This window comes from Carcharodon carcharias, chromosome 16 (assembly GCF_017639515.1).
Source record: "Carcharodon carcharias isolate sCarCar2 chromosome 16, sCarCar2.pri, whole genome shotgun sequence".
Classification (NCBI taxonomy): domain Eukaryota; kingdom Metazoa; phylum Chordata; class Chondrichthyes; order Lamniformes; family Lamnidae; genus Carcharodon; species Carcharodon carcharias.
The window spans coordinates 12473779-12495078 of record NC_054482.1 but is presented as its reverse complement, the minus strand read 5'-3'; the positions used below and the strand labels follow the sequence as shown (position 1 = coordinate 12495078).

General features: G+C 38.8%; 1 protein-coding gene across 3 annotated transcripts in view; it reads right to left on the bottom strand.

The window, feature by feature from the left end:
* Window positions 1–298: 298 nt before the first annotated feature.
* The window catches only part of uap1 (UDP-N-acetylglucosamine pyrophosphorylase 1), a 45416-nt gene continuing 24414 nt past the window's right edge, over window positions 299–21300 (bottom strand). Inside the window, exons 4-11 of one of the 3 annotated variants that reach the window (XR_005945571.1) lie at window positions 19763–19935; window positions 14174–14367; window positions 13914–14054; window positions 11557–11745; window positions 8324–8371; window positions 6522–6588; window positions 2422–2571; window positions 299–1629 (exon numbers count right to left, since the gene is read on the bottom strand). Coding sequence is in view for 2 of the 3 variants with exons in the window: in XM_041208985.1 (XP_041064919.1) it covers window positions 1537–1629; window positions 6522–6588; window positions 8324–8371; window positions 11557–11745; window positions 13914–14054; window positions 14174–14367; window positions 19763–19935 (905 nt within the window). In the remaining variant the exon portion in view is untranslated. Of the gene's footprint in view, window positions 1630–2421; window positions 2572–6521; window positions 6589–8323; window positions 8372–9655; window positions 10564–11556; window positions 11746–13913; window positions 14055–14173; window positions 14368–19762; window positions 19936–21300 lie in introns of those variants that run through there. The other 2 variants (XM_041208985.1, XM_041208986.1) reach the window with 2 other exon arrangements.

Sequence of the window (21300 nt, the reverse complement as noted above, 5' to 3'; positions counted from 1 at the left end):
CACCTCGATTCCATTCCTATTTCCACTTGACTTCTCCAAATTGCATATGAACTTAGGCCTTTAAATAGTGAGGTGAAATTGCATCATGTGGATGGATCTGCATCACGCCCACTCATATGCAATGGAAACATTCTCACAATCATCTTTTTTTTCTCCCACTGTCCCCCACCCCCGACCAGATCCCAGTTACATGGTATCAATTTTCAGCAGAAGACAACCTATTAACTGGAACTTGCCTTAAAAAGGTAGAATAATTTTAATCATTTGTAAGGAAGTCACTGATTTAACAGCTTTAAGATTAATAAGCAAACAAAATTAGATGATTTTATTCGACTGTCAAAATAATCAATCACTATAAAAAGTGTTTGACAAAGAATCAGTCATGTAGATCAATTTGCTAATGCTGCAAAAGCCACATATTCTGAATTTGTGACAATACATTTTTTCCCATTATTGAACACTCTGTAGATGTAATTTAATAGTAAAAAGTACCATCAACACCAATACAGAAAGAAACCGTTAGAAAGATAGTTTTCATAATTGGAGCAATAAAACAAATGAAAAGGTGCAGCATCTTTAGAGCATAACTTTAGAATCCTACAACAGGCTAAGTAGTTCAAGATAGGTTTATTTCAAAAAATTTAAATTTGGCCATGCCAGACTTCAAAGGATCCTTTTTTTTTTCCTAGTGGGAGATGTCCTCGCTCGTTTCCTTACTGCATGACACCACTGTAGTAGAGGAGTTTAATCTGTGTTACAAGCCAGGGTATGGGTGCAGGATGTATCCAAAAAGAGAGCATGGGTTATTTGGAACAGGCATTAATAAAATTGGACTAAAAGCCGCAACACAAATTTAGCTTTTATGGGGGTATAATAACTGTAATAGTTCTACTCTAATCTGTGGAAATTATGCTTTAAGGCTCAGTTTCAAATATAAATATTTTAGTACCAATTGAAACCCTTCATATAGAACACTGGCCAGTATATATAAATATATATATATATATATATTTTTATATGATAATGCAATGACATAGATATTGTTAATCACAAGTATAAGTTCCATAACTCATAGGTGCTATAACTGTGAGTTATGAAGATCTTCCCCACAAATTAAAGAAACAATTAAGTTGAACAGTCACTCAACATGATATTCTAATTATTATATGTGTTGGGTTTTAAAAAGAGTCAAATCAATTATCACGTTAAACGTCACATTAAAATAAATTGTTTTATCCACTGTGAAATATTAACATTTAGACCTACAAAAATTGAACTATATCCAGAGAGCAAAACCCATTCTGAAAAAATAAACCAGTTTCTATAATAATGCAAGTAATGATTTAAATACTAAAACTGTAAAATAGTTTACTAAAACTTTCTTTCAAAAAAAATTTAAATTATAATTTAAGACCTGTTTGACTCTTAACTGTTGTTGAACAATGTACAAATGTCCCAGTTAATTTTGTTGTGCAGTTTATTCATTGTAAAAAGATGACTTCAAAAGGATCCTCATATTCTGTTGCATGTCTCATTTTAGAGCCCATTTGCGGTCAATTCTTGGACCCCTTTCTCATCTATAATCAGTGGAGGTCGGAAGTCTCGTCCTGCAACATATTTATCCAGACCCTGAAACACAAATTTCAGTTTTAATTCTAGCAATGGGACTATGTAATTGTAATAGAATAGTGCCATTCATATAAAATTAAAAACATTTTCAGAATAGTGTTGTGGGTTATAACTGAGTCCTGCCACTTCTGGCTTTAAGTTTTCCTCCCTATCAGCCACTTAGAAAAATCCCACATGTAGTGAGTATTGTTAGCCCTAGCAGGGGATGAGCCTACAGTGTAACACCCCTATAGTTTAGCAACGGACACAAACTTGCCAATCTCATGCAGATAGGTCAAAGTGGAAGCTGGGTTGGAAAGTGTAAACAATTGTACTGGAGGGCATGTTCTTCTGATACTGGTGTTAAAGGGACACAATGGGATGATTTTTCAATGCAATAGAACTGGTTTAATGCAAACGGGTTTACAGTTTTGCTGCACTGAAGAAAGTCATTCCCTCATTGTTAGGAAAAAGCAGGGTGAACTTTATTTTGTACATGAGCCAAGACATGTATGTAGGCTTGGAATGCTCTATTCAGATAGAGGGGAACCAAAAATCTTCATTCTTTGGCAAGCACGAAAATTTATTGAAAAACAATTTTTATTTATATTCGCTTGGTAGTACAGAACTTGAGTACTGCTGAAAAAGGAGACATGCTGACAAAGTTTTTCATCTTGCACTCATCAGGATTGTATAAATTGCTGCTCCCTTTGAAATTTGGTATCCTCGCATCTGTCCTGATGAGTGCAAGGTAAAGAGCTTCAACAACACATCTTTTTCAGCAATGCTTTATATTCAGCATTGAGTGCTTACCCCATTGCATTTTCAGATTTGTCCAATTAATTGTTGATTAAGGTAGGAGAATCTGCAGTACGTTTACACTGTCTATACCTTCCGAGGATCCTTGAATGGTTCTTGCTGCCTGTATGGCACAGGGCAACTTTTCTGGTCCCCTGAAGTAATCTTAAAGTACAATACAGCCAGCATTTCAGTTACTTCATTTCAAAATCTCCCTCAATGAACATCCAAAAACAAAAGTTTGTCATAATTGTGTCAATTGGAAGGAACCTACTCGTAAGTATTAAAATGAGGGCAGGAAGTAATGGTACAGGACAACTTTAAGTACATCTACTCGCACCCTGATGAGTACAAAAGATAATAAAACCATGGGTTTATTCAAGAATTTAAAACACAGTAGATGATATCACTTGAGAGAGGAGAATTGGGCTTGGTCAGGGGAAAGTGGGTGACTGGGAAAGGGAGTGGGGAAAGAGACCAACAGTCTGGAGGTCAGGGGAGAAGGAAACAGGCGATGGGAGACACAATCGGGAGTAGAGATTTGAAATTCAGCTGGGGGAGGAAGAGAAGGAGATGGCCCTTTGTGTGATCTCTCAATTAGTTCATTTTGATCTGCACCAGCTCGTTTTGATGTGTGAAGTCCAAGTACAGACTGGTTCTGACTGAGGCTCTCAGTTAAGAGCTTTCACCTTCTCACAGCCAGAATCTGAAGCATAGCCCAAGGAGAAAGGGAGAGAAGTGGGACCCATAAGTGGCCTTGACTGAGGAGATTGACAGCACCTTGTAAAGTGCAAGAGGATTATGGCTCTAATTATAGGGTGAATATCAGTGAAATAAAATTACCACTAGTCATCTTAAAATAATAAAACACCGCAAGGTGTTTGGCAGGAATATTATGGCCTGAATCATGGCGTGTGGCGGCGGGCCCTGCTCGCTGACACATAAAATGACGCGCCGTGATGTCAGGCGTGTGTCCCAACGTCACTGTGCATCATTGCGATCTTCAGTTCAGCACGCACGCACTGGAGTCGGCTGCGCACCTGTCGAAGTGTCAAAGGCCTGTTAAGGCCATTTAAAAACCGATTGTAACAATTAACAGGGCTGCCCGTCCAACCTTAAGGTTGGTGGGCAGGCGAAGAGCCCAGGCGGTCTTCGCATCGTTCATGGAACCTCATCCATGGGCGGGATGAGATTTCATGAAGGGTGTATAAGTTTACTAAAAATTTTTATTGCAATTCATTGACATGTCCCAGCTTATGTGACACTGTCACATGAGGGAACATGTCTGAATAATTTTTTTTTATTTCAATTTTTCAAAATCAAAGTAATCTCCCTGAGGCAGCTCCATGCCTCAGGAAGATTTCTGCGCTCTTCCACATGCATGCGCAAAGAGTGCAGGCCCCGACTCTCTCTCCTCCCCCACATGCACAGGGAGTGCTCAGCGCTTCTGGGTACGCATCACGCTGGGTGGGCCTTAATTTGCCCGCGCAGGTAAAATGGCACACAGCCAATCGCGGGCGGCGATCTGCTGTGAGCATACCCACGCCCAACAGGGAGAAAATTCTCCCCTATAAAACAAAATCGGCCACTGAGCCATGTAAGGAGACATTAGGTTTGATGACCATAAACTTGGTCAAAGAGGTTTTAATGAGTGTCGTGTCTTAAAGGAGGAAAGCATGGTAGAGAGGCAGAGAGGTGTAGGAAGGGAATTCCAGAACCAAGGATTTGGGCGGCTGGAAACTTGGCCACCGATGGTGAATAAAAAATAAATAAATGCTCAGGAGGCCAGAATTAGATGAACGCAAGTAGGGTTGTGGGGTTAGAAGAGATTACATAGATAAAGGGATTTGAGAACAAGGATGAGAATTTTAAAATCAAAACATTGCTAGGCCAGCAGCCAATTTAGGTCAGCAAGCACAGGGGTGATAAATATATGGAGCTTGGTGTGAGTTCGCACACAGGCAGAGTTTTAGATGACCTCAAGTTTACAGGGGGTAGAATGTGGGAGACCAGCCAGGAGTGCATTGAAAAGTTAAGTCTAGAGGTAACAAAGACATGAATGAGGATTTCAGTAGCAGATGAGCTGAGGCGGGGTTGAAGTTGGCAATGTTTATCGAAGAGGAAAATAGGTGATCTTAGTGATGACATGACTGGTTGAAAGCTTATTTGGGGTCATTTATGACAACAAGTTTGTGAAGTCTGGTTTAGTTTCAGATGATTACCAGGGAGAAGGGTAGGGTTTGAAGCTAGTGAATGGAGTTTTATTACACCTATTACTACCAATTGCATATAGACTGAATTATTGTATGACAGCTGGTTATGAGGGGATTCGAAGTGGCATCAGGAGCTTTTAGTCAACAATACAATTCCAGTGAGTTTCAATTAGTTACTGGTGGAATCAAAATTCTTCAAGCATCTTTGGCATCCACCATTCGCAGATGAACCTTTGGAACCTTTTATATAGCTGCTGCTGCGAAACTAGGACCTAGTTTCTCTCCTTCAGTTGCTACTGATAGGCTTACTAGTGTTGGAGACATGGGAGAGAACCAGCCTCTGATTGGAGGAGCAGCTCCATGCAGAATCTTCCTTTGAAACTCACCTGTTTGACTGGAATTTTGAAAACTGGCTCCAGGGGCCACATAGCAGTGCATCCGGCCCGTGGGCCATGCTTTGGACAAGTCTGATCTACAAAAATGCCCAGCACATTTGTGGTCAGCAACACTACATTATGCAAATGAACACACTTTTTGGCATCTACCAAAATATCTTAATTTTAAGGCAGTTCACCCACACTCTTTAACCCAGCAGGGAAAGTACCTGGGAAACTCTTGGGAGATTAAGGATACCATCTACAGTAAATACCAATAAATACTTGTGCAATTTATCTGGACACTTTAAACACTTATAACAAGGCCCATTTTGACAAGTCATGATGGAGTATACAACTAGAAACAGTGTTTGGAATGCTCTGCAATATATTTTGGTTGGAGTCTTGAGGGTTGCCCATGTTGCAAAACTTGGAGGTACTAGAGAAAGCAGGTACACAAAAGCAACTTGGAACAGGCTGGCAACTTAACCAACTAAGCAAAGGGATGATTTAAAAATGGCCAAAGCTGGCTTGGCATTAACAGGGAGTTAAAGCCTGTTATGGCCCAGTTATGTCAATTTGGTCTGATGAAAATCAACTCTAATGTGTGGAAACAAACCCCAGTGATACTGCCCGATGCCATGGGTGCAGGCTAGAAAATAGCTCATTGACTTAAGTGAGAAGTGGAAAGAGAGAGTTCCTGGGTGTTGCGTGCAGCCCAAAACCATAATCTCTCTTTCAGAGGTCCTGAAAGCCTTCTGTCTTCAATCCTCCCCTTGAAGCTCCCAGACTTCTTTCTACTTCTCCTTACTTGCATGAAGTACGTTTTCTCTCTTACCAGACTCACCCTTCAAGAATGGGCTTCCTCAATGTAACTTATCAGTATGTTATAACATGCATCCAAGTTTAGATTCTTAAAGTGAAAACAGACTACACAGAAACCTGCACTTAGTGTTATGGCACGAGTGGGGGTAGGTGGGTGTTAAGGAAGGGTGGAAGCCACCATAAGGGACAATCCTTTCAAGGGGCAGACCATAGAGAAGCAGGGAGAAAGTCCCAGGAAGAGGTTGGTATCCTTCCAGGACTCTGCAATATAATATCCTACCAGATGGGCTTATGCACAAATTTGTCAGAAGCATGAGAAACATGTTGTATCGGAAACCTTGGCAAGATCTCCGCAGAGCTGGTGCTTCCTGGGACTCACCTGACACTAAGCCTGAAGATAAACCAGTACACCTAGCACCATGTGAATGCATTATCATACTCACTCTGCAGATCGAGTCATCCACTGCTGAAAGTTTAAAATATGCGCAAGCTCATCACAGTAGAACATTGAACATATGGCTAAATTGATTACTTCATACAAGACTTGTTAAATTGGCTTTATATAAGACTTGATAAACTATAAATAGCACGGTTTATGTTGCATTTATACTATTTTGAATAACTGATTAACACACACTAATTCTTTATATTCTTTTACTTCTAAGGCAACCACTTCTTGCCTGTGTTAAATAAACAAACTCACCTCTCCAGCATAAGATACAAGTGCAGAAATTTCACATTTGATTGGAACATCTGTTAACTCCTTCAGACTGAAAAGTAAAATATGATTTTTAGCAGCTTATTAAAAACTCACTCAGCAAATGCCAAGTCTTCTCAGAATCTATCACCACAGTTCTTGCTTGGCACCTTTTAATACGTCATTTTAACAGACTTTGAAAGGCTCATGTTAAACCAGAAGATGATATTTGGATTAGAATAGTAAACAAATATATACTCCATTTGGAAGTGGTTGGAAATACAGGAGTATTGTCACACAGGTGTGGTTTCTACTTCTCTGTAGTGCTAAAATCAAGTGGTCTTATTCACTATGGATCACAGTTGTTACAAAACCACCAACAACTTGGGAGGTTTCACAGATATGGTGCACATCTCTGTCTGGGCCATGATCTTCTGCAATTGGATCAAAACAGAATTATAAGTGGAGAGAACATGTTCCATTAAACATGTTAAAAATGTAAAATCAGATTGTAAGTTGGAATAATGGCAAATAAAAATTATTGTTTTAATAACAGAACTATTTTTTGTTCTTAAGCATTCAATTGAAAGGAATGTGATTATGTTAGTACATCAATGGGATTTATGTTTATTTCAATATCAGGAAGTAAAGGCTGGGTTTGGAAGAAACACTGTAAAAAAAAGTGAAACTCAAAGTGAATTTGGGTGCAATTTGGCTTTCAGGTAACTTTGTGGTGTATGAGTGCACTCCATTCAGTAACCCTCAACACTAAAGGAATCAAATGAATGACCTGTAATTTTAAAATGATGTACTTGCGGATAGATTCTTTAGAAGACACAGCACTGCTGAATTATAAGCCCAAACCAAGCACCAACACTCAAGTTAACATGCTAAGAAGTGTTCAGGCATGCAACCCTTGTTTTGTGTTAGTATGTCTTTTCACCACCAATCTAACAAGGCCAGCATTTACCTGCAACTGCCAATGTCTAAACCCAGTTGATGCATTAAAGAACTGCATTATGAAAACAAAGGCATGGGTTATTCTCTTCTGTTCAATGTCATTATCTATATTCTATTAAGGAACCATCTTTTTCAAAATTCAAACTGAGAAACAATGAATATACCATTCTTAAAAAAAAGGGTCAAATCCAATATTTCAGTGGTTTGAGGTTGTGTACACCCATGAATGGAATGATAGCAAACAGTGAATCACCAAACAAAATGAAGTGCCAAGTATTGTAAAATTAAGAACAAAATGTTAAAAAAAACCAGCATGTCTATTTTTGCTTCCTGATATCTTGAATATCAGTCTGGATAAGTACAAGGCAACTTTGCATTACTTTTGTATTGTTCACTAGAAAGTCTGATGATCTGAAAATATATAGCTCTTGTGAAAATAACAGAACTTGATCAGATGTGTGGGTGACTACCCCTCACATACTCCTAAGTACTGACTCATTTAATGTGCAGCCACAAGGGAACAGATGTTCTTCTGCATTTAAGGCATCTCCTACAGATTTCTAATGCAAAGATAATAAATTTGGACTTGTATAACAAATTGGATCTTACACAATCTATATATGTCCTTTTAACACTGCTGTTATAACATTTTCAGAGGGTAATATTCATAATGTTCATAGTAAGGACCACAATTAAATATACAAAACATGTTAATAGAATCGTGCATTGCTTTATGAACATTTACACACTGGCAGTACAAAAAGGCAAGTCCTTCTCTACAATTTTTTTTAAGTCAGCAAAGCAGCCATGACCCATCACCATGCATAAACTGAATCCAAGATATTTACTTGTCATTGACAACAGCAGCGACTGCTTCTGACATTCTAGTTGTTGAACTGTCACATGGGAAGAAAAAGCAAGTTAATGGGAAAATAAAATGCAACAAAACCACAATGTTACAAATAAATTTGGGATTAAAATAAAACTGAATTAAGAAAAAGTGAATGCCTGAAAGCAAATTTTAATAAATGTGAAAGACCACAATAAAGGATGGATAACAAGACTTTTCCCTCACTTCAAATTTCTCCACATTCTCTTCCAAAAGATTGTGCATTTCTTTTTTCAAACTATGTAATAACCCAGATTAGCTAGTCTATTGTTCAAACGATCAGTTAGAAAATACTAGACACCTCAAACAGAATGTAGACATCATAGAAAATTATAAATAAGTATTCATTGTATATTAAGCTTTTGTAAAAAATAAAGATATATTTTATAGATTATCACCAGCAGTCAAAATATACAGGCCTTTTATTACAGATCCATATCATTTGAGGAAAATAAACTCTATAAAGATATTTTTATCCGCTGGCATTACTTTATAAACAGAGGAATGTGAAGTTCAAATTTCCATACAACATGGTAAAGGAAACTTCAAAAGAAAAATGCACATTAATTACGATGTACCCTAAAGTTAGTTTGAGAAATTGGGAAAATTCATGAGAACTCAGAACTGAGAAAGTCTACCATGAGCTATTACCAAATTGCACGCATAGGGATTGTTAAATTGGAGGTAGAAAATTTTTATTTTTAAAAAGTTACTCATTCACGGGATGTGGGCTTTGCTGGCCGGACCAGAACTTATTCTGATCCCTAGTTGCCCTTGAGAAGGTGATGGTGAGCTGCCTTCTTGCAGTCCAATTGGTGTAGGTACACCCACAGTGCTGTTAGGGAGGGTTTCAGGTCTTTGACCCAGCAACAGTGAAGAAACTGTGATATATTTCCAGGTTAGGATGGTGAGTGACTTGGAGGAGAACATCCAGGTGGTGGTGTTCCCATCTATCTGCTGCCCTTGTCCTTTAAGATGGTAATGGTTGTGGTTTTGGAAGGTGCTGTCTAAGGAGCCTTGGTGAATTCCTGCAGTGCATCTTGTAGATGGTACACACTGCTGCTACTGTGTGTCAATGGTGGAGGGAGTGAATAATTGTGGATGTGGTGCCAATCAAGCGGGCTGCTTTGTCCTGGATGGTATAAAGCTTTTTGAGTGTTGTGGGAGCTGCACTCATCCAAGCAAGTGGGGAGTATTCCATCACAATCCTGGCTTGTGCCTTGCAGATGGAGGACAGGTTTTGGGGGGGGTCAGGTGGTGTGTTCCTCGTTGCACGATTCCTAGCCTCTGACCTGCTCTTGTAGCCACAGTATTTATACGACCAGTCCAGTTCAGTTTCTGGTCAATGGTAACCCCCAGGATGTTTGGGGATTCAGTAATGGCAATGCTATGGAGTGTCAAGTGGCAATGGTTATATTTTCTCTTGTTGGAGATGGTCATTGCCTGGCACTTGGCTGGCATGAATGCTACTCCCCACTTGTTAGCCCAAGCCTGAATATTGTCCAGGTCTTGCTGTATTTGAACATGGACTGCTTCAGTATCTGAGTTGTCACGAATGGTGAACATTGTGCAATCTTCAGTGAACATCCCCACTTCTGATCTTATGATGGAAGGAAGGACATTGATGAAGAAAATAAGCCACACAGGGCTTGGGAAACATTTCACATATTAACTGTTTGGAAAGCTACCTCAAAATTAAAAACTAAATGTCATCGTTTACCGCTCTAATTGTTTACTATCAATGATTGCTACCTTTGTGTGAAAGCAAAAGCACACATCATGCACGTAAAACATACAGCTGCACCTAGATTTTCTGATCGTTGATATTTTGACACTGGTGATAACCCATTTATGTTCAATGGTTACTGTAGCTATTAAAAGACATCAGTTGGTAAATTTAAACTTCTACATCCATACTGATAACTACTGTCAACACAAAGATGCAGCAACCATGGATCAAATGAACTGGAAGGTTGTAATCCAATCTGTGTTCAGTTAATAGCTATAAACTTTTTAAACAGATGACCATCTTGAAATCTCTGCCTTTCTTCACATTATAGGAGTCGCTATTCCAGATGCTAATGCTTATGCAATGAAATATTGTTGTTCTGTAGCAATCTATTGATGTATCTTTAGAAGCTTCCTGAACAAATATTGCAGGTAGATGAAGACAGCAGGTAGCCTCTGACAGCAGGGTTTCTGCGGATCAATTACAGCAGCCAATCAGATCAAATCAGAAAAAATTTTTGTTGATTACTTTCAATTTTATATCATCAGATGCTTAGTGGTGTAAAACCATGTAGAAGATAGAAACACATCGGAAGTTTGAAAGGTGAATTTTGCACTTGGGAAATTGAGAGAGTTTATCGAGAGAGGAATTCATCTGCTTACCCAATTTTTTTAAAACATTCATTTTCAGGAAGTAGGCATCACTTGGCAAGGCCCACATTTCTTGCCCATCCCTAGATGCCCTTGAGAAGATGGTGGTGAACTTTGTTCTTGAACTACTGCAGTCAGTATGGTGAATATACCTAAGCACATTATGGAAGTATCGTGTTCCAGAAATTGACCAAGGAACAGTGAAATGTTCAAGTCTGGATAAAAGTGAAATATTGCAAGAGATGGAAATCTGAAATGAAAACAGAAAAAGCTAGAAAAACTCAGCAGGTCTGGCAGCATCTGTGGAGAGGGAAACAGAATGAATGTTTAGAGTCCGTATTACTCTTCTTCAAACTCTGAAGAGTCATACAGACACGAAACATTAACTCTATTTCTCTCCGCACAGATGCTGCCAGACATGCTGAGTTTTTCCAGCATTTTCTGTTGCTATGTCTGGATGTGAATTGGAGGGAAACTGGATGGTAATCGTCTTCACATAAACCTGCTACCCTTGTCCTTCTAGGTGATATAGGTTGTTGGTTTAGGTGGTGTTGTTGAAGGAGCCATGGTGAGTTGCAGTGTGTTATCTGGTTTTATTCTGAATCTAAATGTTTGCTCTAAAATTTGCTGCAGAGATTTTGGTTTCTACACAAGCAGCCATTTTATTGTATTTAAACCAAACTTAAAAACGGAGGTGATGGTCATTCCATGCACCTGTTGCCCTTGACCTTCTAATTGGTAGAAGCCACGGGTTTGGGAGGTGCTGCCAAAGAAAGGTACACTTTATAGTTGAAATTTTGCTTAATTATATACCTGGGAATTGCAGGAATCCTTGTTCCATTTTCATCAACAAAGTGTCCGCCTGCATTTAGCACCCAACGATGGTGCAGGGACATCAGTGCATGGCGTGCTGTTGTAGGTGTGTCTTTCCCATTCTGACTATCTGCATTCTTCAGTGGAGAAAATTCATCTTCTCGCAAGACTTCAAACACTACAAATTTCCTATAAAAATATATTTTAATTACATTTATAATGCAGAAATAGTTATGATTACCCTTTCATAAACAAAGTGGTTTGAGAGTCCAGAACTAGGGGATACAGGTAAAATTTAGGGGTCTCCCATTTAGTAGATGAGGAAAAAATTATTTCTCTCAAGATGGTCGTTAGTCTATGAATTTTCTCTCCCCAAAGAGTAGAGGAGGCTGGATCATTGAATATATTCAAGGCTAAGATAGATTGTTGACTGACAAGGGAGTCAAGGGTCATGGGAGGCAGACAAGAAAGTGCAGTTGAGGCCAAAACCAGATCAGTCATGATCTTATCAAATGACGGAGCAGGCTTGTGGGGCTGAATGGCCTACTCCTGCTCTCGCTCTGAATTCTTATACATAGCATGAAAGTGATTCCAAATGCCACACCCAAAAGGAGACACACTATAGATTGTTTGAAAATTAATAATTGTAGATACACGGGAAAGCTTACAACAGTCCAAAATGATAGGGTAGTGAACCTTATTTACCTTATTTCCCTCTTAACCCTGGAAATTCAAACTACTTGATGATTAGGTACTTTCCCTCCTGAACCACAAGAAACACTTACCAAAAGTATAGGAAAACTTAAAATCAGATATATGAACTGGCTGGATGAGTGCACATTGTGCACTTATAAATAGTAAAAGGTGTACTGAGCAACTGAAGCTGTGAGGAACCTCTGCAGATAAATTTATTTGAGAGAAAAACTCAGATGAGCACCAAATGAAATTTATACCATGAGATCCATATCATTAGGGTGCAACATGAGAACAGAATCATAAGAAAATTGATGCGCAAATGTACATGCCTTGGATAAGTGCAGCATGACACCTAGAATTAAGCTTAACCAAGGGTTCAGAATGATGAAAAAAAGTCACACCCACCTCTTGGTGGCAAGATGTCTCAAAAAATAACAAGACCATTCATGGGAAGTACTTTGAGATGGGAACAGCAATATAGGGCCTTAAAGTAAAACCCTTTCAACTCAGTGCTTTAAACTATCAAGGGTGGAATCCAAGAAGAGGATACTGTTCTCTTCCCACCCAAAGTCTAGAAGTTTTCCACTATTTTGTCCCTTTTGGGTGTAAAAATTATGACATAAAACTAGGAATTGCCAAAAGGCTCAGCATTCACCAGAACAACTGGTTTTGGCTGCTTACATGCGCAAAAAACAGTACTGTACCAAAATGCTGAGCTGACTCCCAAGGACACTGATGCCAACACCACATTTAGTACTAAGTCTCAACACTGCCTTTACACTGGATATAATAGAACTTCAAATTGACATCAAATTTACTTTTATATTTTAGTTTTAGGAAAGAGAGCATACTGCTCCCCAAGCTCTCTTAACATTAAAAAAATAACCTATTAAAAGGGAATAACACAGCTCACATGCAGCCAACAGTGCAAATTGGATCTTCTGGTCAAAAAAAAAATGCTTGCTTAAAAAAAAAAATGAAAAGTCTGAATGATGCAAGACAAAACCGAAAAGGCATAAATCATAAGCTAAGGAAAACGTGAACTAAACAAAATCTGAGGAAATGTTTTTCCAAAGTTGGTACTAACTGCCACCTAGTGTTGTGAGTATTAAATCATTACAGCTCAAAATGATTCTCCATTCAGCACGAAGAAAGAATAGGAGTTTAACATAAGTTAAACAAAGAGAAACTCAGTAACAAGGGACTCTGCATGGTATTGATGATTTTTCCTATCCACAGCAGTCTTATGAATAATGTTCAATGCATGCACAAGAATTGTTTACACTCTAAATAAATGGGCGAGCAAGTTACAAAAGGGATGACAAAAGACACAATTGGGTCAAAATATTTAGCCGACAGGTTCTCCCAATGGCTGAGAGGGTAAAAAGGACTGAAGGTATATTAAATCATAATGATAATAACCGTTATATACCCTGGTGTATTAAACCATACATATCAGGGAGGTCCCAGGAGTGGGCAAGGCTCTGCTGCCCAAAACGCACACAGTCAAATAACTGTCGATACTCAGTAACTAGGCTCAGAAGTAATAAATGGCAACATGACAAAGGTATTGTATAAACCATCCCAAAGCATGAGCCCCTGCCTAGAGGAGGAAGAGAAAAAAAATGTATAAAGACAATTTTATATACAAGAAAACTTACCTTGAAAACTGAAAAATATCAAATACAAATTTTTCCAATTTGATTCCATTAGGACTGTCTGGTTTAATTTGCTGCCCGTGATCATCAATGTAAGGAATTTTCTTCTGGGCAACATGGTGTCGCAATTTAGGTTCATAGTCTCTGACAGAAAAAAACAAAAACTTCAACTCATTCAGCAGCGTTGAAACAGTCAAACACTTACATAATGGATTCTGAAGGCAATTATATTTTGTAGAATAAACCCAAATGCATTAACTTACTTAACAATGTTCTTTAAGAACTGTAGTGTAAAGAAGTGGTTGCACATGTTCCCTGCATTGAATGTTAGACGTCCATCAGCATTCCTTCTCTGTGCAGTAACTAGGGTGATCTCACTGTATTCCACAACTTGATACAGACCATTTACTTTACATACGACACCAACAGCCTCAGTTGGATTTGTCTTTTCTACTACCTGAATTTAAACAAAAAATATCACAAGAACCTAGTATTCAAAGCTATAATATTTCATAGCTACAGGAATCAAGATGAATAACTCTAGAAATTTAGCCAAGATTGCACAACCACAAAATTCCCCCTTTAAGCATCCTCATTACCTAATATTATATAAATTGAGAGTAAAGTTTGAAGTTTGTATTTATTTTGGCAAGACCAATGAAACAGTGAAATTCTTGGAGAACGTATATAAAAACACTGGGATACAATGTGAATACTTAGCCTGAATTAAAATATCCATCAGTACAATCACAGCAGGAAACATGATCAAAATGTTTTGAGTTCTTTCCTTTTGCAAGTAAAACTTTAAAATATTTCTTTGAGTGATATTCTTGTGATGATTTCCCCACTAATGCTGAGAGATACTAAGGATTGATTCACCCACTGAAACAGAGCATTGCAGGGCCTAAAATGGGAGTGCTGCATTTATTGCCCTGTCCTCTCACTTTATCCCATATGCTGCTATTTTTTTCCCCTCTGAGATGGTATTCATTAGTTATGAAAATAAAGGTTCTAACGCATCAATTGCAATTCTGGAGGTACAAATGGACATAGCATGTGCTGGGCACACTCCGCCCATTTGGGCCAGTTGGTAAGCAGTGCTATTGGCAGCTTTTAAAATGATTGCTGCAGCCTGTGCACAAAGTGGTCCAAGCTATTTTTTTTTTACTGGAGCTAGGAGAACCAGGAGTGTGGTTCAAAGTCATTGAGCCCTGTCTGTTTGTTCATACCCCCCAACAACTGTCTCTCCTCCCTTGCCACCCACCTTCTGTTGATCAGCTCAGCATGGGAGCCAATCAGTTATCCATTCCCCAGAACTGTCAGGCTGCAGAAGGGCACCACAGCTTGCAAACAGGATAAAAATTAATCCAGAGCCTCCCAATGTTTCAAGGAACTAGAGTTAAAAAGGAGCAGGTATGCTCAACCCCATTCTCCTTAGGTATTTAAATTCAGCCACATTGGCAGAACAAAAACTGTGCAGCTAATAACCTCTGACTTCTAAAAGATGCACCCTGTATCAAAATCAGACCAGTTACTCAGTGCAGAAAGGAAATATTGAAAGGAAAGCAAAGAAAGTAATGTTTACTATTTATCGAGAAACATAAAACCTAAGCTATGAGTGATCTGATTGCATAAATCCATGAATTGGCATCATAAATCACATCAGGAAGCATAAAAAAGCTGAAAATGCAGGATTATGTTCAAATTTCAAAATACTTGCATATATTTTAAGTTGCATTCATTATGAGAAAATGGAATAGAATGAATGGCTACAGCATATAAGGAGGCCATTTGGCCTATCAAACTTTTGCTGGCTCTCTGCAGGGACAATTTAGTCACCCACTGACCTGCCTTTGCCCCATAGACTTGCAATTTTTTCCCCCTTAATATTTATATTGGATTCCCTTTTGAAAGCCTCAATTGCATCCTCCTCCACTACCCTTTCAGGCAGTACACTCCAGTTTGCAACCACTCACTGCCTAAAAAAAAATTCTCTCTCATGTTGCCTTTGGTTCTTATGCCTATCACTTTAGAGCAATGTCCTCTGGTTCTCAACCCTTCAAAAAAAAAAAGACCATTATGCCTGCATAATACGTCCACAGATTTATAAAAGGTAGACATTCTAATTTTTGAAAGAACAGAATGAAAGGACAATTTATACTAACCCAAAATGGAGTTCAAAAAGTCAGATGACTTGTGTGTTTTGAACAGACACAGGGTCAGAAATGTCTGGACATACTTCTGGAAAGTTACATAAAATGTAAATGCCACCCTAGGTGTTGATGATCGCCCCTCTCATTTCAATTGAAGAGACTTAAAGTAACAAGAGTTGTTAGGCTTGCTGGCCCCATGAAGATGGAATTACAAATAAAGACACTCAGAGGCTGTTCACAACTGGAATGTTAATGGAATTAATTAGTGGGGTGGGGGGGGGGGGTTCAATTGAAGGGAAGTTTAAAAAAAATCAAAAAGAAGTGAGAGAGCAGAGGTGCAGGGTAGTGAAAAGGCGATTGATAATCAAAGTGTGACAGGAAGGGGCAGAAAATATAAGCAGAAAAGTGCAGCAGAAATCAGAATGGGCAATATGGTAAAAAGTCAAAGCTTAACGCTCTTTATCTGAATGCATGCAGCATTTGTAACAAGATAGATGAGTTGACGGCACAAATAGAAATAAATTAATATGACTTGATAGTTACTACAGAGACGTAGTTGCAGGATAACCAAGACTGGGAACTCAATATGCAAAGCTATTTAACGTTCCAGAAAAATAGGCAAAAAGGAAAAGGACGTGCGATAGCTTTGTTAATAAAGGAAGGTATCAGTGTGGCAGTGAGTAGTGATATAGCTGCAATAGATCGTGATGTAGAGTCAGTTTGGGTGGAAATGAGGAATAGCAAGGGGAGTCGTCTACAGGCCCCCCCGAAGAGTTGCCTCACTGTTGGACAAAGTATAAAGGAGAGTATCCAATCAAAAACTAAGGCATACAAAGTGTCAAAAACTGGTGGTAGGCCAGAGGATTGGGAATTTTTTTAGGAACCAGCAGCGGGTGATTAAAAAGCTAATAAAGAGGGAGAAAATTGATTATGAAAATAAATTGGCAAGAAATATAAAAACAAACAGCAAGAGCTTCTACGGGTATATAAAAAGAGTGGCTAAAGTGACTGTGGCACCGGACCCTTGGAGGATTGATAATGGGGAACAGGGAAATGGCAGATAATTTAATAAATTTCATAATATTTTGCATTGGTCTTCACAGTGGAGGACAACATAAACATCCCAAAGGTATCAGATAAGCGAGGAACTAATGGGAGGAAAGATCTTGTAAAAAGTCTCTATCACAAAGGACAAAGTATTTGACAAACTAATGGGACTAAAGACAGACAAGTGACCAGGACCTAATGGCCTGCATCCAAGGATTTTAAAGGAAGTGGCTGCAGAGATAGTGGAGGCATTGGTCAAAATATTCCAGAACTCACTGGATTCCTGGACGGTCCCAGTGGATTGGAAAACCGCTAATATGGCGCCCTGTTCAAGAAGGGAGACAAAAAGCAGGAAACTATAGGCTAGTCAGCCTAACATCTGTCGTTGGGAAAATGATAGAGTCCTTGTTAAAGAATAAAATAGCAGGGCATTTAGAAAAGCTCAACGCAATCAAACGCATGGTATTGTGAAAGGGAAATCATATTTGCCAAATTTGCCAGAGTGCGTTGAGGATATAACAAGCAGGGTTGATAAAGGAGAATCGGTAAATGTAAAGTATTTGGATTTCCAGAAGGCATTCAATAAGGTGCCACATAAAGGGTTATTGCACAAGATAGGAGCTCACAGTATTGGGGGTATGGATTGAGAATTGGTTAACACACAGAAGACAGGGTCGGGATTAATGGGTCTTTTTCAGGTTGGAAAGACGTAACTCGTGGAGTGCCACAAGGATTAGTCTTAGGGCCTCAATTACTTACTACCTATATTAATGACTTAGAGGAAGGGGTGCAGAGTGTAATGCATCCAAATTTGCTGACGATACAAAAATAGGTGGGAGGGCATGTTGTGATGAGGATATAAAGAATCTGCAAGGGGATATAGATAGGTTGAGTGAGTAGGCAAAAACTTGGCAGATGGAGTTTAATGTAGGAAAAGTGTGAGGTCATGCACTTTGATAGGAAGAATCAAATTATTCATTAGAGTTTAGAAGAATGAAGGGTGATCTTATTGAAACATACAAGATTCTGAGGAGGATTGACAGGATAGATGTTGAGAAGATGTTTCCACTCATGGGGGAAATCTTGAACTAGGGGACATGTTTACAGAATAAGGGGACACTCATTTAAAACTGAGATGTGAAGGAATTTCTTCTCTCAGAGGATGCTGAATGTCTGGAATTCTCTACCCCAGAGAGATGTGGAGGCTAGATCACTGAAAGTATTTAAAGAGGAGCTAAATCGTTTTACCTGCAAGATTATATTTTTTTGCTACAGAAGTTCGATCGATTCAACTGGAAAACAGAAACCTGAATTTGCTTGGAGTGAACCATTGTGAATTCATCACCAGAAATCTTTGACCTTTAGTTTTTTCTTCAGGAAACCAAAAGAAAATTCTCAGGCCTGCAATGTTTCCAACCAGAGAGTGCACCTCTTAACACCAACAGGTGGTGTCATCAGATACCAGTTGTTGCTAAATCATCTTACCCGGCCAAGAACAATGTTGCGTATCATTTTTTTTTCCCCTTATACAGAAATGTCCTTTCCATTCACATCCCATCTAGGTACCAATTCTAATTTTATTTTTGCATCCAGTATTTAAAACACACTAGAGTCATAGAGAATGAAAGGAAGCCATTAGGCCCATCGTTCCTGTTCCACTTCTTGTGAAAGAGCAATCAAATTAGTCCTATTCACCTGCTCCTTTTTCCCATAGCCCCATGATTTTTACTTATTCTCTTCAGCTTCCATCAGGCTCCTTTACTAATTATTTTAAATTGTGTCCTCAGATTACAGACCGTCCTACCAGTGGAAACATTTTCTCCTTAACCTTCTCCATTTTAAGGAGAACAATTCCAGCTCTCTACTCTTTCTTCAAAACCGAAGCCCCACAATCCTCATAATTCTGGTAAATCTCACTTTACATTCTGTCGAAGGCCTTGACTTCCTCCATAGTGTGATGCCCAAAATTGAATACAATATTATAGTTGAGGCCTAACAAGCGATTAACAAAGATTTATTTACACAGTTAAAATTGGGCCACATGCCTCTACACCATGGACTCGTAAGCTTTAACATTCATCCACATCTGTGTTTGTATTGGTGGGCAGCAACTTATATAATATGGGATGGAATTTCCAGCCCAGCCCACTGCCTGGGTTGTCCTGTCTCACTGAAAGTCAATGGACTTTTGGCTGGGCCGCTGAATCTCCCGCAGCGGGTCCCACCAGGACAGGGCCAGAAAATCCCAGCCAATTAATTTATTGGAGAGAAAATCATCAGAATAAGATAGATAAGAAAAAGAACTTGCATTTATATGGCACATTTCATGATCCCAGGTCAACCCAAAGTGTTCAACCGCTAATTAAGCATCAATGAAGAGCAGTCACTATTTTAACATAGGAAATACACCAGCCAATTTTCTGCACAGCAAGATCTCACAAATTGCAAAACAAATGTCTTGATTAATAGCTTAATGTGTTCCTTGAGGGATAAATCTTGACCAGAACAGCAGAACAAGTCCCCTGCTCTCAATGCTGCGAGATCTTTTAGGTCTACCCAAGAGGGTAGACATCTCATCTGAGTAAGTTATAAACTGGATCATACAGTAAGTTCAGGGTGCCAAAAGAAATTGAGTACAATATTAAAATATACCTTGGCTCCACAGTCAGCTTGCTGCTTCACACAGAAGCCAATGAATGTTGGATCTGCAACTTTAACAAGAATATTGTCCACACAGTACACATGAATAAAACCAATGCCCCGTTTTTCCATATCCTCCACAATCTTCTGATTTCGAAGTGCTCGATAAAGACCACCATTCCCATCTGTGAAACAGAATATTTTATATTCATCACAGTTCTTGGAATGTATACAGTACAATGGCAAGCATCAAATTCTGTATATTTTGAATTTGAAGTTTGGTTAAATTTCCAAAAAGTGGATAAAAACTAACACTACAAATGAAAAAGCAACAATAAAAGCAAAAAACTGCGGATGCTGGAAATCCAAAACAAAAACAGAAACAGAAATACCTGGAAAAACTCAGCAGGTCTGGCAGCATCGGCGGAGAAGAGCCACAGTTGGCGTTTTGAGTTCTCATGACCCTTCAACAGAGGTCTGTTCTGTTGAAGGGTCATGAGGACTCGAAATGTCAACTGTGCTCTTCTCCGCCGATGCTGCCAGACCTGCTGAGTTTTTCCAGGTATTTCTGTTTCTGTTTTTGAAATGAAAAAGCAAAGTTGTTGCAAAATGGCTGGTAAGCAAGGCTGCAGCGCCACCCAGTGACTACTGGTGGTGTTGCAAGAACATGCAGTTCTGTAAGCTCAGTTGCAAATAGTAATATGAGAACCAAGAGTTTGCTAAGCTTTAAAGGTAATGATATAAATCGTAACAAAATTCTCATCCTCATATTATTGGAAAATAATAGTTCTGTCAAACGATTATGACAGACACTTCAAAATGATCGAAGTTTACAAATTTATACTATACCAAAATAACATGGCTACAAAGGGATCCCACTGAGCCAGTAATACTCGGATCCATATGTCAAACAGACTTGAGAAGATAATCAAGTGATCTGGCATTTTCAAAAAGATAATATTTCCATTACTTATCTTGCAGAATTATGAGTAGACAAAGCTAAGGCAGATGGAGCTTAGGGAAGTGAGGTCATTTTCTTCACAACCAGGACAAACAACTGGAAATAATTTCTTAATGGTAAGAGATTAGGATCTGTGAAGCAGCAAATGAATTTAGGTGCCCATGTACACAAATTATTGAAAGTTTATGAAATGGTATAAAAAGTAATCAAAAAGGCTAATGGATTTTGGCCTTTACTCGAGCAACTGGAATACAAAACTGAAGCAGTAAAATGAGGGAGTGCTTTTTTGCATACACAACAAAAAAAAACATGGAAACCTCGGGCTCTCTCCCCCAAAACTCTACGGAGGCTAAGTCAATTGCAGTTTTTAAACAGGGAGATTTTCATTAGGTAAGATTATCAAGGGGTATGGAGTAAAGGAAGATAAATACCACTGAGGTACAGATCAGCTATGATCTAACTGAATGGCAGAAAAGGCTCAATGGCAAAATGGTCTACTCCTGTCTTACTATTTACTTACCAGGACAATTTTAATTTCTACCATAAAGTATTCTTATAATGTTCAATGATCTTATAATGTTCAATGATG